At 32.6% G+C, this 20,073-nt stretch overlaps 1 protein-coding gene across 1 annotated transcript; it reads left to right on the top strand.

Annotated features, from left to right (window-relative positions):
• Positions 1-382: 382 nt before the first annotated feature.
• LOC133325322 (ATP-binding cassette sub-family C member 4) lies at positions 383-18,515 on the top strand. Its single transcript, XM_061534107.1, has 7 exons — positions 383-462; positions 10,195-10,425; positions 10,492-12,510; positions 15,647-16,007; positions 16,078-16,228; positions 16,374-17,322; positions 18,221-18,515. The coding sequence occupies exons 1-7, from the start codon at positions 383-385 to the stop codon at positions 18,513-18,515; spliced, it is 4,086 nt and encodes a 1,361-aa protein (XP_061390091.1).
• Positions 18,516-20,073: the final 1,558 nt, after the last annotated feature.

Below are 20,073 nucleotides of genomic sequence, written 5' to 3'. Positions count from 1 at the left end.
GTCAGTTACCAGGACTCAGAATAAAACTGGCAACTCCGTTTACAATTGTAGAATCACACACATCCATGGAGTTTTAGGGGACAGGATCCAAAATAAAACTGGCAACACCGTTTCCAATTGCAAAATCTAACGAAATTGCTAAACAATCAGACGGGAACAGTGGACGCATGTTGGGGCACACGCTTTGTATTTAATATCAGACCGAGACCAGAGGAACTAGCTGATAGCATTGTTTACTCTTACCGCTTCCCATTTTATTTGTTTCAGTATCTTTTGTTCTTTGTTCGTGATATAAAACAGTAAATTAATGAACTGCAGGAATTTTGTGATCGTATTTTGTTGAAGGTCGGATAACTGTATATTTTTATTAGAACCGAGGAGTATGAATAGAACCCGAAAAAAGATTATCCGGCCAAAAAATCCTTATTCCACAGCAAATCTTTTGTCACGATGGAGTTTTTGGTGAGTAAATGGTTTAGAAATACAATTGAATATAATAGTGTGCTTCTTCTACGCTACGGTTGCAATTGCATACCAGTGAATCAAAATTGTAGTACATTACCAGTTAACGTTGACATGCCGGCTACCCGCATAAGTGTTCCATGCGCCATTTTTATTAATATAATTGAGTGCATTTGTAACAAAACTAAATTTCTTTGACGTGTGTCTTCCCTGTCGTGATTACAAATGGATGCTGTTCAATAACAGCACAAGACAAATAAGAATCATCAACTAATTTTAAATAGTCATTACTAGTCCATTTATGGTTTATTTTTCTTTGAACCTACGGAACAATTCCAATTTAGTAAAAACGATCACATTTTTCTGAAATTTTTTCCAGAGGTAGGTATTTTAACCCTAATTATGGGGATATCTTTTTTTCTTTGGGGGACGTACCCGGTTACCCGGTTTGGAGATACAGTCAAAAAAACTGGGTTTTATTTATTTTTTTTTTGATAAAGAATTCCAGTAATTGAAAACTTTGTTTTTCCATAAATGTGAACTTTTTTCGGCTAATTAAGAAAATGTTTTCATACATTTACGCCGTTTTTAATTGACACACCAGTAAAGGTCTTTTCGCATTTGGCTAATACGGACGTTCAACAAACCCTATAAAGGTGAGAAGATGTATATTTTAGAACAGCTTTGCTCAGCCCTTTACGTTTTCGTAAAAATAAACCACAAGTATTCTCTATCAATTTAGATTTGCCATAAAGTAACTGAAATTGCAAACTGTTTTTCACCACATTTTTACACAAAAACCTTAAATCTCGTGAATAGATCCTACTCCATAAATATAAAAACATCTCAATATCATTATTGACCCACCTCCATGCTTCAGAGAAATCTTGCAATGCTGAGGCTGTAGTCTTTAGTCTAGCCTTTTTAGTGTGCGAGCCTTAAATATTAATATTTCTCCACATGGTTGGACTCCAATTGATATGAGATTTTGCGAAAGCTAGCATGTCTTTCCGATTCTTTTCAGAAATAAATACCTTTTATGACTGATTCGGATTTGTAGACCTGTTACCACAGCTCGTGTACGCTCTGTTCTTGAGGTTATATCCCTCTCACCAATTCCCTGAACTCCTGAATGTGCGTTTTTTATCCTCTGACAATTTGTTGATGAGTACAATTTTATTTTGTACTCTTCCTCCGAGATGAACTGTTACTACTGATCTAGTTTCATAAACCGACGTATACTTCAAGAAATCACTGATTTATTTATGGAATATCCTCTAAAATCGTTTTCTGTTATAAATTATTTTCATAATCGCTGATAATTGGGCGAACCATTATGTTTCCCCTGAAATTATATAAACTAATTTAAATTTACAAATCAGTGATGTGACTATACTCCCGAGATTGGTCGAAAATAAGTCCTAAAAGGTTCCTCTTTTGGCAAGGAAACATGCCAACGCTAAGTCAAGTTTTGCAAAATCTCATAAATGCCATATAATAGATAGAATAGTCCGGTATATGAATATAAGCCGGTTATGAAATGATTAATAAATTGACATTTAAACGGAATAATGTTTCTAAACATATAGCAAAAACGCAAAGGACTAATTTGACTCAGAAAGAATTGACGTAATTCCACGGTCTGCGCAAGAGATTTTAATCCGATAGAACATTTGTTGGTATATGTAAAACGGTGTGTGGCCAATGCCAAAACAACAACAAAAGCTTAAAAATGTTTATTCAACATTTTTGTGTTATTTTCGTTTTAAGTTATTCACGACTGTTTTTATGAACAGAGCAATTTTGGACTATTTTTTTTATTAGTTTTTAAATAGAAAAAATATTTTTTCCGGAATAAATGTGTTCAAAATTATAAAAAGAAATAAAACTATTTGCGAAATTTAATAAAAACAATTAAGTGTTTTTTATAATTTCACTTTTAAAAACATTCAGAATTAAAAATTTGAAATGAAAATACAGTGGCAGTTACCTTGTAAAATTGTACCATTATATAATTATATAAAGAATTGTCCTTAGTAATATACTTGAAAGCCAAGGTAGATATCAAGGTAGATATACAATGTAGTCGCATCGTCGAATTGGGAACATGATATGTCAAAATTGTTTACCAGGCGAATAATACTAATTTCGCCGTGACATAAAAAACTCGAAGCAAATAAAATTCAACCAATCAGAATTAAGCATTTTGAAAAAAGAAAAATATTTGTTTACTTTTGAAAATTGAAAATTTTTAAAATAAGTTGTGTTAGTATCTGATTTTTGAGTAGAAATATACATCAAAAGCGCGCCTTAAATGTGATAATGTTGGTGACATCGGATGTAGTGAGAGATAACAAGATTTAAGCTATTCTTTACGTAGTTTTGTCATGCCCTCACATGAAATTTTTGAAAACAATATATAAAGAAGACAAAAAGGACCTATCGAACCAAATCTTCTTTTTGATCCCAAAGTCTTGTTTTTGATTCCATGGTCTTCTTAAAGAAATATCATCTCCATAGCCTACCGTTACGCCTTTTATCCTTTTTTTCCTTTATTTTCAAATATATTTCAATTTTTAAATTTTTGTTTGGAAATGGGATTGAAAAAAAATCAAAAACAACAACAACAAATTGTTATGACATATAATGTTACCATCAGCTGGTTTGATACGGTTACCTTCTTAATATACCTTGGTAGATATATAAGGTAGCCGCGTCGGCGAATTGGGAACATGATATGTCAAAATTGTTAACAAGGCGAATAATAATAATTTCGCCTTGACGTAAAAAACTCGAAGCAAATTAACTTCCACCAATCAGAATAAAGCATTTTGAAAAATGAAAATTATTTGTTTATTTTTTGAATATTTTAAAAATTGTAAATGTTTGTGTAAATATCTGATTTTTGTATAAAAATAACACCAGACCGTAGTGTTTTATGCCATCACATGAAATTTTAAAAACAATAGCATACAGAGAAGATAAATCTATTTTGATTTCAGTCTTGTTTTCGATTCCATCGTCTTCTTATAAAAGTCTCTACCGTTGTGCCATTTTTTAGTGTTCCGACCGCGGTACACTACGATTTTTAGTGCTCCGACAGCGGTACACTACGAATTTCGTTGTGCTCCGGAACAGTAACACTAAAATATTTTTTAATGTTTGTGTACCGGAACACTAACGCTAAAATTTTTTTAGTGTTTGTGTTCCTGGTACGGTACACTACGATAGTGTACCGTTTTTTTTTGCGAACACTGAAAATAATAAATTTCAAAATGCGGTTTAAATCAACTTCATAGTATGGGAATGGTACAAGACGTGACCCATTTTGCTGTTGTTTTAATGGACTTCAATTGAAATTTAGAAAATTGTAAATAAACATAAAGGCATACAAAACGTGTTTTAGTGTCCACTTCTTTAAAGGAATTCCAACAAAATTGAATTTCAAATTTCAACAATACCAAACGGCCTTCTTTTAGAGAACAAAATAAGTTTCTTTCTTCTTAGATCATTATGTATATTAATAAAACAATGATGGGGCGTCTTTTCAACAACAAAATCAAATTTATTTGTCCATATGTCCAATAAATTAATCTAATCGAAGAAAAACCTATAATCTTATAAAGCCAGACCTTCGACAAATCTTCTATAAATAGGAGAGATATGAGAGATAATCGTTTGAAAAGTTATGGTTCCATCCCGAAATCTTCTTTACGGCCATATGGTCATCATTTGGAAATCCCAATGTTTCCTCCCAATGGCCAGTATCGATGTCGATTATTTTTCTCCTTTTTTGTTCCTTATTTTGAAATGTTTTCAATTTCTATTTTTTTTTTATTTTACGTCGTATTAAAATTGTTGTGACATTTAATGTTACAATCACCTGGTTTGATACGGTTACCTTCTTAATATACCTTGAGTAGAACACATTTATTTATATGAATGTTACCGAAATACGTCGACGTACGAATTTTCAAAGTTGAAAAAATTCAACTATGACAGAACGTAGTTTTGTTTTTTTTTCTTTTGTTGAACAAAAGAAACAAAACATAAAGAAATATAATTTTTCAATAAGAATATGAAGTATTTGAACACCTTTTTTAATTTCTTAAGTTAATTTCGCGATTTTACAAACATTTTGCCATAGTGGGGAAGTTGAATATTTTTGTACGCTTCGTTGAATTTTAGGTAACGTTGTTAGAATTTCAACTATGACAGAACGTAGTTTTGTTTTTTTCTTTTGTTGAAAAAAAGAAACAAAAAATTTTGCCATAGTGGGGAAGTTGAATATTTTTGCACGCTTCGTTGAATTTTAGGTAAAGTTGTTAGAAATTTTGAATTTGTTACAACGTTACCTAAAATCCGACGGGGCGTACAAAAATATTCAACTTCCCCACTATGGCAAAATGTTGTTTACGGCCGTATTACCCAAATACGTCGAATCCATATCTTCAAACAAATAATACAAACCGCAAAACAAAATTGAAAATTTATTAAATTAATCCACATATTTTTAGTTTCCATTCGAAATTTCAAATTTCCAGAATGTTTTGTTTTTGTTTTCAACAAAAGAAAAAAAATTAAAAATACGTTCTGTCAAAGTTGAAATTGTTCAACTTGAAATTTTGTACGTTCGACGTATTTCGGTAACATTCATATAAATACATGTGTTTTACTTTTGTGGTGAAAAACGTCGAACGAGCTAGTTGAATTTTAGGTAAGGCTGTTAAAGAATATTCTAATGCCATGTACAGACGAGCGTTGTTCGCTCTCTCATTCGTTGTTCGACCCTTAATTATGAAGTTATTACTTTGTTCCCCATACAAAATTGTGTGAGCGAACACCGACTTTTGTACGTTGTTCAATGGGTTCATACTATAGTCATAGTCTATTTAGATCCCTATGTATTATTTAGATCCCTATTATGTTTTTAAAAATCACCCAACAGGAAAGTTGGGAACGCATACAATTAGAAATTGTTCTTTATTAAATGTGCTCCTGTATTCAATTTACTCAATCTGCCTGCTGGGAAAGTTTGAGGAAGCAAATCTTTCTTCAAGGAATAACTCGCTATTCCCAGCATTTTCATATGTGTTACACATATATATGGCAATGGCTCAATTATAGGAAAGATGTGGAAGCGATAGAAATATAAATTTGATAGATTTCCATTCATGTTTTTAAATTTTTATATTGAGGATTCGAAAATATTTCATTTTCAAAATAAAAATAATTTGATGATAATTTGTTTGTTTACATTTTTCTGTCAAATGAGTTGACACTAGTAGAACTTACAACAACAAATTTCCATGTGGTTGTTGTATCGTTTTTTGTACAACAACACTTGCTGTTACCTTCTATTATTATACCATGGGTGTAAAACAAGAAACAAAAAGTTTGAAATAAAAAACTCTGATGACATGAATTATGAATAGTGTTATATGAACGGGTTAATTCATGTACGTAATTCTGAGAGTGAACTACTTTGTTCGGATATTTTAAAAAGTTTTTATTTTTTGTTAGTAATCGATATCATAACCATGTAGGTTAATGACTTCTGCACATATTTGGTCCGTTCCCGTACTGCAAGAATCTACTACTTTTTACTACGATAACGAATTTTCCTATGATATCGAAGAAAATAGTAAAATATAGTAGATTCCTGCAGTACGGGAACAGACCAATTATTGGCATGAAGTCGATTAAATGATCAACTATGTCGTTTGGGATGTTATTCCTCTCATCATTCAGGGCATCATAGATATCCTTATTTTTTTAATTTGATTCCAAATTTTTCGTTATACAATTTCCCAAAGGTTCTCTATAAGAGTTAGGTCAGGTGACTGTGCAGGCCAATCAAGCACACACCAATTTTCATTGGATATCTATTGTTTGGGCTATAAGGACCCGATCGCGTCGAATCACCTATGGAAGAGGCATATTCCAAGATGCCTAAGGCAACATTACGTCAGATAAACTACTTTGGTAATCAACATAACAACATAATTCCATTATTTTATGAATCGGGACAATTGACGTTGTCCGGAAAAACACCCCCACACCATAATGTTGCCTCCACCATGTTTTACTGAGCCCTTTTGTATATCTTGGGTTGAGACTTTTATATATATCGTTTGCTTAGATATATTCAATTTCTGTGGATGTTATATGATGTTATTATTAATTATACTATTATATAATTATACTACTCCACTTTTGGAATAGTCGTACGTTTTCCTCCACCACTATGTACTGTCTTTGTGTTTCCCTCTTTTTTATAACACGGGATGCTGTTGATTTATGGACATTATACTTTTCAGATATTTCTTTTTGGGATACACCTTTTTAAAATTTACGATACGATTTAATGTTCTCATTATAAAAACGGATGCTAACATTTTGAAGCCGAATTTTCGGTCTTATTTGATTTTTTTCTTATAACCAGGACTCGCAATCAGATAATGGCTTTAACTGATTATAGGATTGTAGAATTTGTGATTTTGCTTCGTTTAGTGTATATATTTTGAATGTGCTCACCGTAGCTTCTTTGCAATTGGATTCCAAAAACGATAATTTAGTGCGAACATTTTTATAAACAACCTATTTTTTGTATAAATTTAATGATGATTTTAGTTTTTTTTTTACGTGCCGAATCTAATTAGCCCAGCTATGTTCAATTCCGGACAATAAAACGGCGGATATTGAATATAGAATATAGAAAAAACATAAAGAAATATAATTTTTACAATAAGAATGTGAAATATTTGAACACCTTTTTTAATTTCTTAAGTTAATTTCGCGATTTTGTTTAGTTCGCTAAGAGAAATGGGTTTGACGTATTTGGGTAATACGGCCGTACAAAAAATTTTGCCATAGTGGGGAAGTTGAATATTTTTGCACGCTTCGTTGAATTTTAGGTAACGTTGTTAGAAATTTTGAATTTGTTACAACGTTACCTAAAATCCGACGGGGCGTACAAAAATATTCAACTTCCCCACTATGGCAAAATGTTGTTTACGGCCGTATTACCCAAATACGTCGAATCCATATCTTCAAACAAATAATACAAACCGCAAAACAAAATTGAAAATTTATTAAATTAATCCACATATTTTTAGTTTCCATTCGAAATTTCAAATTTCCAGAATGTTTTGTTTTTGTTTTCAACAAAAGAAAAAAAATTAAAAATACGTTCTGTCAAAGTTGAAATTGTTCAACTTGAAATTTTGTACGTTCGACGTATTTCGGTAACATTCATATAAATACATGTGTTTTACTTTTGTGGTGAAAAACGTCGAACGAGCTAGTTGAATTTTAGGTAAGGCTGTTAAAGAATATTCTAATGCCATGTACAGACGAGCGTTGTTCGCTCTCTCATTCGTTGTTCGACCCTTAATTATGAAGTAATTACTTTGTTCCCCATACAAAATTGTCTGAGCGAACACCGACTTTTGTACGTTGTTCAATGGGTTCATACTATAGTCATAGTCTATTTAGATACCTATGTATTATTTAGATCCCTATTATGTTTTTAAAAATCACCCAACAGGAAAGTTGGGAACGCATACAATTAGAAATTGTTCTTTATTAAATGTGCTCCTGTATTCAATTTACTCAATCTGCCTGCTGGGAAAGTTTGAGGAAGCAAATCTTTCTTCAAGGAATAACTCGCTATTCCCAGCATTTTCATATGTGTTACACATATATATGGCAATGGCTCAATTATAGGAAAGATGTGGAAGCGATAGAAATATAAATTTGATAGATTTTCATTCATGTTTTTAAATTTTTATTTTGAGGATTCGAAAATATTTCATTTTCAAAATAAAAATAATTTGATGATAATTTGTTTGTTTACATTTTTCTGTCAAATGAGTTGACACTAGTAGAACTTACAACAACAAATTTCCATGTGGTTGTTGTATCGTTTTTTGTATAACAACACTTGCTGTTACCTTCTATTATTATACCATGGGTGTAAAACAAGAAACAAAAAGTTTGAAATAAAAAACTCTGATGACATGAATTATGAATAGTGTTGTATGAACGGGTTAATTCATGTACGTAATTCTGAGAGTGAACTACTTTGTTCGGATATTTTAAAAAGTTTTTATTTTTTGTTAGTAATCGATATCATAACCATGTAGGTTAATTAACGAAAAATTTGGAATCAAATTAAAAAAATAAGGATATCTATGATGCCCTGAATGATGAGAGGAATAACATCCCAAACGACATAGTTGATCATTTAATCGACTTCATGCCAATAATTGGTCCGTTCCCGTACTGCAAGAATCTACTACTTTTTACTACGATAACGAATTTTCCTATGATATCGAAGAAAATAGTAAAATATAGTAGATTCCTGCAGTACGGGAACAGACCAATTATTGGCATGAAGTCGATTAAATGATCAACTATGTCGTTTGGGATGTTATTCCTCTCATCATTCAGGGCATCATAGATATCCTTATTTTTTTAATTTGATTCCAAATTTTTCGTTATACAATTTCCCAAAGGTTCTCTATAAGAGTTAGGTCAGGTGACTGTGTAGGCCAATCAAGCACACACCAATTTTCATTGGATATCTATTGTTTGGGCTATAAGATATATTTCGTTTGCTTAGATATATTCAATTTCTGTGGATGTTATATGATGTTATTATTAATTATACTATTATATAATTATACTACTCCACTTTTGGAATAGTCGTACGTTTTCTTCCACCACTATGTACTGTCTTTGTGTTTCCCTCTTTTTATAACACGGGATGCTGTTGATTTATGGACATTATACTTTTCAGATATTTCTTTTTGGGATACACCTTTTTAAAATTTACGATACGATTTAATGTTCTCATTATAAAAACGGATGCTAACATTTTGAAGCCGAATTTTCGGTCTTATTTGATTTTTTTCTTATAACCAGGACTCGCAATCAGATAATGGCTTTAACTGATTATAGGATTGTAGAATTTGTGATTTTGCTTCGTTTAGTGTATATATTTTGAATGTGCTCACCGTAGCTTCTTTGCAATTGGATTCCAAAAACGATAATTTAGTGCGAACATTTTTATAAACAACCTATTTTTTGTATAAATTTAATGATGATTTTAGTTTTTTTTTACGTGCCGAATCTAATTAGCCCAGCTATGTTCAATTCCGGACAATAAAACGGCGGATATTGAATATAGAATATAGAAAAAAACAGCAAATACTTATTTTGACAAATTCGCGTATATAATCTCGTTTATTTAATTGATTTTGCAAGTTATCATATTCGCAAATCTGTGTTAATATATGTAAAAATTAATTGTGGCGGCACATCCGCGGATCTTAACCAATCCTTTTAAAATAGGTGTACTTTTGTGTATTTTCACGATTACGAAAATCGGATGCGCATAAACAACTTATGCACGTTACGTAATATATATCCATTGTAAGGGTTTTTGCATAGTAAAATGCGTCAGGCGGTACACTTTAATCGCTGAATGAAACATCAAAAAAATTCAATTTTTTTGGAAGAGATTGGCTCGTTGTAAGGGAAAACATGCGCATCAACTGATTTCAACGATTTCTGCGAACTGCATGCTTTTTAATGTTGATCATTTTCATATATTTTAACTGCAAGATATTTGGTCATTTTATTGTTCAATTTATTAATTTTGGATTAAAAATTAAATAATTATGTATGTACATGTCAATATTACAAATTTATAATTGTTGTTTGCAGGTGGATGAAAGATCTCTTTCGGCGGGGCCTTAAGGGACCATTGGAAGATGAAGAGCTTTATCAGCACCGCAAAAATTTGGATAGTGAGCGGGTCACGGAAAAGTTCAGTCGGTTGTGGGAGAATGAACGAACAAAGAAGAATCCTAGCGTGGTTCGCATGATCGTCAAAGCGTATGGTATGGTGTTTTTACCGCTAGGTGTGCTGTATTCAATATGTGAAACTGCAACCAAGTAAGTCAAATATTCTACGTGTATTTGAGGGCTTGAGTATAAACTTAATTTTTGGTATACTTACAGGGCAATGCAGCCCCTATTTCTAGGTGGACTCGTCGCATATTTTGCTAGTGGTCAACATTCTATAAGCAAAGAAAACGCTTATTTGTTTGCCGGCGGTATCGTTTTGTGCTCCATTATTCCTGTGCTGACGTTCCACCCCTTTATATTCTACATATTTCAAGTGGGCACGAAAATTCGTCTAGCATTATCCGGTCTCATATATCGGAAATGTCTAAAACTTTCGAAAAGTGCTTCCAATGATGCATTGCGAGGACGAGCGATTAACATTCTTTCAAACGATTTGGGAAGATTCGATGTGGCCTTATGTTTTCTGCACGACGTGTGGAAGGGCCCAGCAGAATCTGTTTTAATAGGATATTTAATGTATCGTGAAATTGGTATTTCTGCTGTAATTGGTGTCGCTTTTATGTTAAGTTTTATTCCACTACAGGCATGGGCCGCAAAGAAGGCCGCCTATTACCGTCAGAAAACAGCGGAGCGAACTGACATACGGGTGAAATTGATGAACGAAATAATTCAGGGGATACAGGTGATAAAAATGTACGCATGGGAGAAATCATTTGCAAAAGTTGTTGCAGAGGTGCGTCTAAAGGAGGTTAAGGCTATTCGCGGGACGTCGTATATCCATGCCGCTTTAAGCTGTACTTCCATGATATCGCCTCTGTCAGTGTTTATGGCATTGGTATCATATGTCTATTTGGGTGACGCCTTGACAGCAAAACGAGTGTATACAGTTTCGTCATACTTCAATATGTTGAATGATTCTATGGTCCATTTTTGGCCCCTCTCCATTACATTCTTAGCCGAAGCCTGTGTTTCGGCACGCAGATGTAAAGAATTTCTATTAGATGGCGACCAGGCTGAGGCACCGCTACAATTAGAAAAGAAAAGGAAAAATAAATATGTAAGAAAGTATTTAACAAACAACAATAAGAGTCGATTGCAGCACAGTGACCGTATTGGAAAGTGTGATAATGGGTCTACTGAGGCACCGAGTCCCGTTAGAAAAACAAGGATTGTTGATCTTGAATCCCCCAACAAAAATATTATACTACGCGATGTAAACGCGAGTTGGGAATGTACAGCGTCAGGTAGCTATTCAAATCAAGCAGTAGAAAAATTAAATTGCGAAATTAAAGATAGAAGTCTGGCGGCTGTGGTTGGGCCGGTTGGCGCTGGTAAATCGACTTTTCTTAACGTACTATTGGGAGAAGTGCAAATTGATTCTGGAGAAGTGTTGGTTAACGGAAAAATATCGTACTGCTCCCAGGAGCCGTGGGTTTTTGAGGGAACTGTACGAGACAATGTGGTGTTTGTGGAGGACTTTAATGAGAGGCGATACAAACGAGTTTTAAAGGTATGTGCGTTGGAAAGAGATCTCGAATTAATGCCAAGAGGAGATTTGACAATGATTGGTGAGCGCGGCGTTAGTTTAAGTGGAGGTCAGAAAGCACGAATAAATTTGGCTAGAGCTGTTTACCGCAAAGCAGACATATATCTCCTAGACGATCCTTTGTCTGCCGTTGACACAAACGTCGGAAAGCATATATTTGAGAGATGTGTTAATGACTTCTTATCAAATAAAATACGGGTACTAGTCACACATCAACTGCAATACCTTTTCGATGTTAAACATCTGTTACTTATGGGCGCAGGCAATATAGTAGCCCAAGGAAGTTATCAGCAGTTGCAGAAATCAAAACAATTTCAATTTTTGGCGCAAACCCATCACGATTGCGGACCAGGAACAAACGGCGAAGGTGCTGCAGATGAAGTCAGTGTTATGTCTCGGAGTGATTCGGAAAAAAGTACAGACCATTACCATCCAGTATTAAGGCCGGATGAAACGCCCGTCGAAGATGCCAACAAAGAAGCGCAAGCTGTTGGTTCGGTGAAGTTAGACGTATATTTATCCTATTTCCAGGCACTTGAGAGTACATTTTTACTAGTTTTAATAGTTGGCCTTTTCATATGCGCTCGCGTAATGCTAAATGGCGTTGACTACTTCCTTTCCCGGTGGTACGTATATATTTATTACGATTGAATTACGATTGTAGCGAACAAGAAGGGACTAAGCAAATTAGTTCTTTATAGAAAGATTCTTCTTTCACGCTTTCCAGTTCGCTTTGCCCATTTATTCAATTATTTGCCTATTTAATTTTAAGATTTTAGCATTACCCCGGCAAAGTGCTCGGAACGTCTTCTTAGACATTCTGATTATTTGATTTTTAGAATCATCAATAATGCACTTTTATGTTTGAGCCCAGAGCGTATGAATTTTTTTTATCAGTGACAAAAACTGAGATTTGTTGACCTCATATATAAATTGTTTACGTCTATCTTATCTAGAACCTATTTTTTGTTTTTGGATATATTCTTAAGGTACATTTTTAGAGTATTGTCATATATTTAAGTATTACGTATTGGCATAATGTATAAAAAATAATTAGCCAAGTAAAGCTTTGTGTAGGGGTTGAACACTTTGAACACTTTTTGTTCTGAAGCCTTATAATTTTGTTATTTTAAAAATTTTTTTTTTTTATGTGTTCAATTTTCAAATATACAAGGTAGTCTCATAATTATACAAGGTAGTCTCATGCTGTCATATGTTTCCAATTTTTTCATAAATTCATTCAGCTTTTAAAATATAAATGAAAATATCTTTCTTCAAAATATACGTATATCATGTGTTCTGTGGCAAAAATTGGTAAATAATTTATATTTATAAATATTTTGAAGTTCCCTGCATCTAAAACTTTTAAATATAAGTTCTAACCACCATGTTAAATCTTCCGAGGAATGTTACGATTTAGAAAGTATATTTTGTTCAATTTATTGAAAATATGCCGATTGACACACATAAATGGTCTGTTCCCGTACTGCAAGAATCTTCGATTTTGTACTAGGATAACGTATTTTCCTTTATGACATCGAAGAAAATAGTAATTACCCCGGCAAAGTGCTCGGAACGTCTTCTTAGACATTCTGATTATTTGATTTTTAGAATCATCAATAATGCACTTTTATGTTTGAGCCCAGAGCGTATGAATTTTTTTTATCAGTGACAAAAACTGAGATTTGTTGACCTCATATATAAATTGTTTACGTCTATCTTATCTAGAACCTAATTTTTTTGTTTTTGGATATATTCTTAAGGTACATTTTTAGAGTATTGTCATATATTTACGTATTACGTATTGGCATAATGTATAAAAAATAATTAGCCAAGTAAAGCTTTGTGTAGGGGTGTGGGGGCACCATTGAACACTTTTTGTTCTGAAGCCTTATAATTTTGTTATTTTAAAATTTTTGTTTTTTTTATGTGTTCAATTTTCAAATATACAAGGTAGTCTCATAATTATACAAGGTAGTCTCATGCTGTCATATGTTTCCAATTTTTTCATAAATTCATTCAGCTTTTAAAATTTAAATGAAAATATCTTTCTTCAAAATATACGTATATCATGTGTTCAGTGGCAAAAATTGGTAAATCATTTATATTTATAAATATTTTGAAGTTCCCTGCATCTAAAACTTTTAAATATAAGTTCTAACAACCATGTTAAATCTTCCGAGGAATGTTACGCTTTAGAAAGTATATTTTGTTCAATTTATTGAAAATATGCCGATTGACACACATAAATGGTCTGTTCCCGTACTGCAAGAATCTTCGATTTTGTACTAGGATAACGTATTTTCCTTTATGACATCGAAGAAAATAGTAAGATCTAGTAGATTCTTGCAGTACGGGAACAGACCAAAAATGTTATGGAATTTATTTTCCATTTTATTTGAAATTGATATATGACAGCCTTACCTAAAATTCAACTAGCTCGTTCGACGTTTTTCACGACAAAAGTAGAACACATGTATTTATATGAATGTTACCGAAATACGTCGACGTAAAAATTTTCAAAGTTGAAAAAATTCAACTATGACAGAACGTAGTTTTGTTTTTTCTTTTGTTGAAAAAAGAGACAAAACATAAAGAAATATAATTTTTTTCAATAAGAATATGAAATATTTGAACACAATTTATAATTTCTTAATTTATTTCTCGATTTTGTTTAGTTCGCTAAGAGGATTCGACGTATTTGGGAAATACGGCCGTACAAAAAATTTTGCCATAGTGGGGAAGTTGAATATCTTTGTACGCTTCGTTGAATTATAGGTAACTTTGTGAATTCCATATTAAAAAGAGTTGCCAATATCAATTTCTCAAATGAGACTACCTTCCATAATTATGTCATGCTGCAAAAGTACTAAAACAGTCAAGGTACCCTATGGTGTGCCTTGGGGGCCTTACCTTGTATAATTATGTCCATGGTATAATAATAGAAGGTAACAGCAAGTGTTGTTGTACAAAAAACGATACAACAACCACATGGAAATTTGTTTTTGTAAGTTCTACTAGTGTCAACTCATTTGACAGAAAATGTAAACAAACAAACAAATTATCATCAAATTATTTTTATTTTGAAAATGAAATATTTTCGAATCCTCAAAATAAAAATTGAAAAACATGAATGAAAATCTTTCAAATGTATATTTCTATCGCTTCCACATCTTTCCTATAATTGAGCCATTGCCACATATATGTGTAACACATATGAAAATGCTGGGAATAGCGAGTTATTCCTTGAAGAAAGATTTGCTTCCTGAAACTTTCCCAGCAGGCAGATTGAGTAAATTGAATACAGGAGCACATTTAATAATGAACAATTTCAAATTGTATGCGTTCCCAATTTTCCTGTTGGGTGATTTTTAAAAACATAATTTGTCAAATTCATATTGACACTAGTATTACGTTGGAATCAAATCAGCTGGGATTTGCTGTTACCTTTTATAATTGTACCATGAATTATGTCATGAAAGAGACATAAAAACAAAACTGAATATGGTAAAAGTTACAGTTTATTTTTATTCTTATTTACCCATTTGAAATTTAAAGAAATTCGTTTTCCGTAGACATTTTGATTGTATGGTTGTTTGTATGGAATGTGCATAATAATTTTAGGGATTACACATCCAAACACTTAAATAATTTTGTCGCGGTTACAAAAATTATATTTTTGTCCTAAACGGGGCTCGGTGAAATTAAAACCGATAACATTATATTATTTTGTTTTAAATACCCCGTTATTTTATATTTCAGGGTTATATGGGAAGAACATATTGGTCGCACAATAAATGATACCGTATCGGGCATTGGAAATTACACAACATCCTTAAATGAAAGTGGTGGCCATGACGATCATGAACGACATAAACGTGTGGTTATATATTCAGCAATGCTAGGTTCAACGCTAATTGTATATTTGTTGAGAACATTTGGCTTCTATAAAATGTGCCTAAGAATTTCCCTAAAATTACACGATCGTCTATTTCGGGGCATTACTCGCACAAGCATGTACTTCTTCAATACAAATCCCTCTGGACGAATACTTAACAGATTTTCAAAAGACATTCGGACAGTCGATGCTGATTTACCACACACTCTAATGGATTGTTTATCGGTTAGTACGGTATTTTTGATAATGTGTTTCTATTTTAATTTCGATTTAATGTTACATTGTATGATTTTAGTTCGCAATCGATATATCTGGCGTTCTACTAATTGTGGCTATCGCCAACTTCTGGCTTTTAATACCTGCATTTGTGATATTAGTATGCTTAGTGGGCATACGTTTTGTGTATATAAAGACAAGTCGCAGTGTGAAGCGTTTGGAATCAATATGTATGTATATTACATTAGTATTTCAGAATAAATAATTCATAGCTTATTATTTAAGCTATTGATGTTTGTTTTATTACACTACATATATGTGTAATAAAACATATATATATATATATATATACACTGAATACTTTGCATCTTTCAGCTCGTAGTCCAGTATATTCTCTCACAAATCAGACATTTCAAGGACTTTCAACAATAAGAGCCTTGGAAGCCGAACATGCCTTAGAAGCGGAGTTCCATGGCTATCAAAATGCAAACACGTCAGCATGGTTTCTGTTTTTTTCTTGTACGCGTGCCTTTGCGTTGTGGACAGATGTGATTTGTGTGTTCTACATAAGCGTTGTAACATTTAGTTTCCTAGTATTGAGTGCAGACTTCAATAGCGGCGACGTGGGCTTGGCCATTTTACATTCAATAACAACAATTGGGATGTGCCAGTGGGGTATGCGTCAAACGGCAGAACTGGAGAATCAAATGACTAGTGTCGAACGCATATTGGAGTACACATTGCAACCTCCAGAACCTTCAATGGAAACAGAAGAACAAAACAAGCCGAAGGGTGAGTGGCCTAGTGAAGGCCGCATTGAGTTCGTAAATTTCAAATTTAAATACAGCCCGAAGGACGGTTATGTTTTGAAAGATTTGAATTTTGCTACACAACCAAATGAAAAAATTGGCATTGTTGGTAGGACGGGTGCAGGCAAGTCCTCAATTGTCCAATCCATATTTCGTTTGGCGTGTAACGAAGGTGCAATATATATTGATGGCATTAACATAGAAAAATTGGGCCTGTACGATTTGAGAAGTAATATATCAATAATACCTCAAGATCCCGTCCTATTTTCTGGTACATTGCGGTACAATTTGGATCCATTAGATGAATGCAATGATGTTGATATGTGGAAAGCACTAGAGGAGGTTGAACTTAAAGGACATGTTTCAACGTTAATAGGGGGACTTAATTGCCGTATGTACGACGGTGGATCTAATTTCAGCGTGGGACAGAGGCAATTGGTCTGTTTGGCAAGGGCAATACTAAGAAAGAATAAACTACTAATATTGGATGAAGCGACGGCAAATGTGGATCCAGAGTGAGTTTTACTATTTATTTTATTCCCATATTAGTTACCAAAAAAACAAAGAAGCAGTTGTGTATATGTAAAAGTACATAATTTACAATTATTATAACATACGTATTATACCAACTGTATTATTTTATCAGAGAGTATAGTTCTTATTCAGCCCCATCATGAATATCCATAAGAAATTCAAAACACATTTTCGATGATCTATAAATTGAGAAAAAGACATAATTTGTTGTTAATTTTCAATTTCAATTTATTTCATAAACAAGAACCTAGCCCAAAGGGCCATGAGCGATTCCAAAAACTTCTTTACATGGACTACTCCAAAAGCTTAAAATTAACAGTATATCACTTAATCATATCATTAACAACAATACATGAACTACTCCAAATTTTCAAAAAAAATATGAAATAAAATACAAAAGTGAATACATAAAAATATACTAAATATTTGAAAATGTTTTTTTGTGCTTTTTACCAAATCAATAAGCTGTTGATCGGTAGACACTTTAACATTGCATGTAACTTTTAACAACATTCGATATTGTTTAATTTTCTTTTGTTATTGAAAACCCAAAACAAACCAATGGAATTTTTATAAAATAAACAATGTGGAATGTTGTAAGCGAAAATTTTCTTATTTTTATTCATGATAGGACGATAGGAAATCATGAAAATAAATAAATCCCTTACATAATTGCTATTCATGATTGGACTGATTCGGGCTTTCGATTGAAATTTTATATCTAAAATTGTCTGTTGAAATTTAGTGCCTCAATTCCAAATTTGGATAATTTATTATTATTTTTTTTAATTTCTATTGGTATTTTCTTCATTTAAAGAGGAAGTTCGATATATGATTATTGTTTCTTCAATTATTAAAGAGTATTATTTATTTTTATAGGACGGATAAACTTATACAAAAGACAATACGCACAAAATTCTCTAAATGTACCGTCTTAACAATAGCTCATCGTTTACATACCGTTATGGATTGCGATCGCATATTGGTAATGGACGCCGGTCAAGCGGTCGAGTTGGGTCATCCATTCGAGTTGTTACAGAAACCCGGAGGTTTCCTACGCAATTTAGTTGACCATACAGGTTTGGCAACAGCATCCGCATTACTTCAAGCTGCGGAGGAAAACTACAAATTAAGAATGCAAGAATCTTGTGATAAATCGAATAAATCGTTGTGAAATGTGATTTTGTTTATAAAATTAGAAAAACAATATTGTACTTATACATAAGTAGAACAAATGTTACAATTATATACTGCCTCTATACACATATGCATACCTATATTTATACACTTAATTTGTACATTGTTGTTATTATGTACTTAATTGTATTTACAAAACCAATAAGCAAAAAAAAAAAACTAAAGCAAAAATGTTTCCGTTGTATTTATCATAGTAGAATTACATAAGGAACTGCAATATTCACCTGATTTAATTTGAACGTAATGCTCGCGTCAATTTCGATATGACAAATTAGGTTTTTAAAAGTTACCCATTAAAATATAAATTATCTTCTCTTATTCAATTTGCTCGATTTGCCTGCTGGGAAAGTTTGAAGCAGCAAATTAATTTTTATTGAAGGGCCTGAAGGCTTTGAATTACAAGTTCCGATACAGGCGTATGGACTTGTAGGGGTTCTAAATTTACAGAGTAGCTTTAGAGCCGAAAGTATTCGTTGCACAAATACGAACAACAATAAATATGAATATTATATAACACAAGAAGTATACAGGCGATACTTACGTGTTGCTAATTAGGAACTGGTGGTGGTTTGTAAAAATAAAACACTTATTTAAATGTTTAGACGCTGGCGGCCTGAATTATGTTTTCTTTATTTAAACAACAATTCATTATTGTGTTTGCGGCAAAGTATTTTAGCTTTCTGCTTCTTCTTTTGCGATTGGTATTCTCTGTTGATGACAGATAATCGTTGAGGTACCGATAATCATGGCTGTTTTGATGAGGTTGGTTAACTGCGTTTCAAATAAACCATTATTTAAAACTCCCAAAATGTTCATTCTATGAGTAATACGTTTACCGCAGAATTTGTTAATGCATCCGTGTGCTGTGGTTGGGCTTTTAATTCATATCAATTACATTGTTTGAAATTTGGAATTATGATTGCTATTGAAGATTGAGCTATAGACACATTTTTGGTACAATTTTCAGAGAGCTGGAAATCTAAAATTTGAATTAATGGTTGCTGTTGGAATATAGAATTGAAATATGGAAGCATATTACATATGTGTACTAAACGGTACTATATTTGGTACAACATGATTATGTGTGAACGTATAGATCTGGACTCCAGAATTTTGGAATTAAAATTATTATTAAATATAGAAAGAAATAATAATAAATTTGGTACCAGTTTACAAATTGCTTTTGTGTGAACGGATAGGGCTGAGATTCTGAAATTTTGAATTAACCTTACACTTGGAGTGCAGGATTGAGAAATATCAGTAGTTTTGAAATTTCGTCATTACGTGTACTAAATGGCACAAAATTTGGTACAATTTAGATTTTTGTTAACGTATAGAGATGGAAAATTTAAATCTCGAATGAAAATTACAGAATTAAGGTAGTATTTTCACTAGCACTATATGGTACAATTCATTTTGTGTGAGCGGAAATCCTGAAATTTGGAGTTTTAAAAATTCGCAATTATGTGCACTAAATGGTACTAAGTTTAGTACAAATTAGATTTGAATGAAATGATAGAGATGGGAAATTTATA

This window comes from Musca vetustissima, unplaced genomic scaffold (genome assembly GCF_032173495.1).
Source record: "Musca vetustissima isolate MV318-11 ecotype Yass unplaced genomic scaffold, APGP_CSIRO_Mvet_v1 utg470, whole genome shotgun sequence".
Classification (NCBI taxonomy): domain Eukaryota; kingdom Metazoa; phylum Arthropoda; class Insecta; order Diptera; family Muscidae; genus Musca; species Musca vetustissima.
The sequence above is the reverse complement of the archived record's forward strand: the minus strand, read 5'-3'. Positions and strand labels throughout refer to the sequence as shown.

What these genes read in the sequence shown, in the direction of transcription:
- LOC133325322 (XM_061534107.1), top strand. Translation starts at nt 383, where the DNA reads ATGAATAGAACCCGAAAAAAGATTATCCGGCCAAAAAATCCTTATTCC. An exon ending in ATATGTGAAACTGCAACCAA is followed by an intron (nt 10,426 to 10,491) that starts GTAAGTCAAATA and finishes GTATACTTACAG; the next exon opens with GGCAATGCAGCCCCTATTTC. An exon ending in ACGGCAAATGTGGATCCAGA is followed by an intron (nt 17,323 to 18,220) that starts GTGAGTTTTACT and finishes TTATTTTTATAG; the next exon opens with GACGGATAAACTTATACAAA.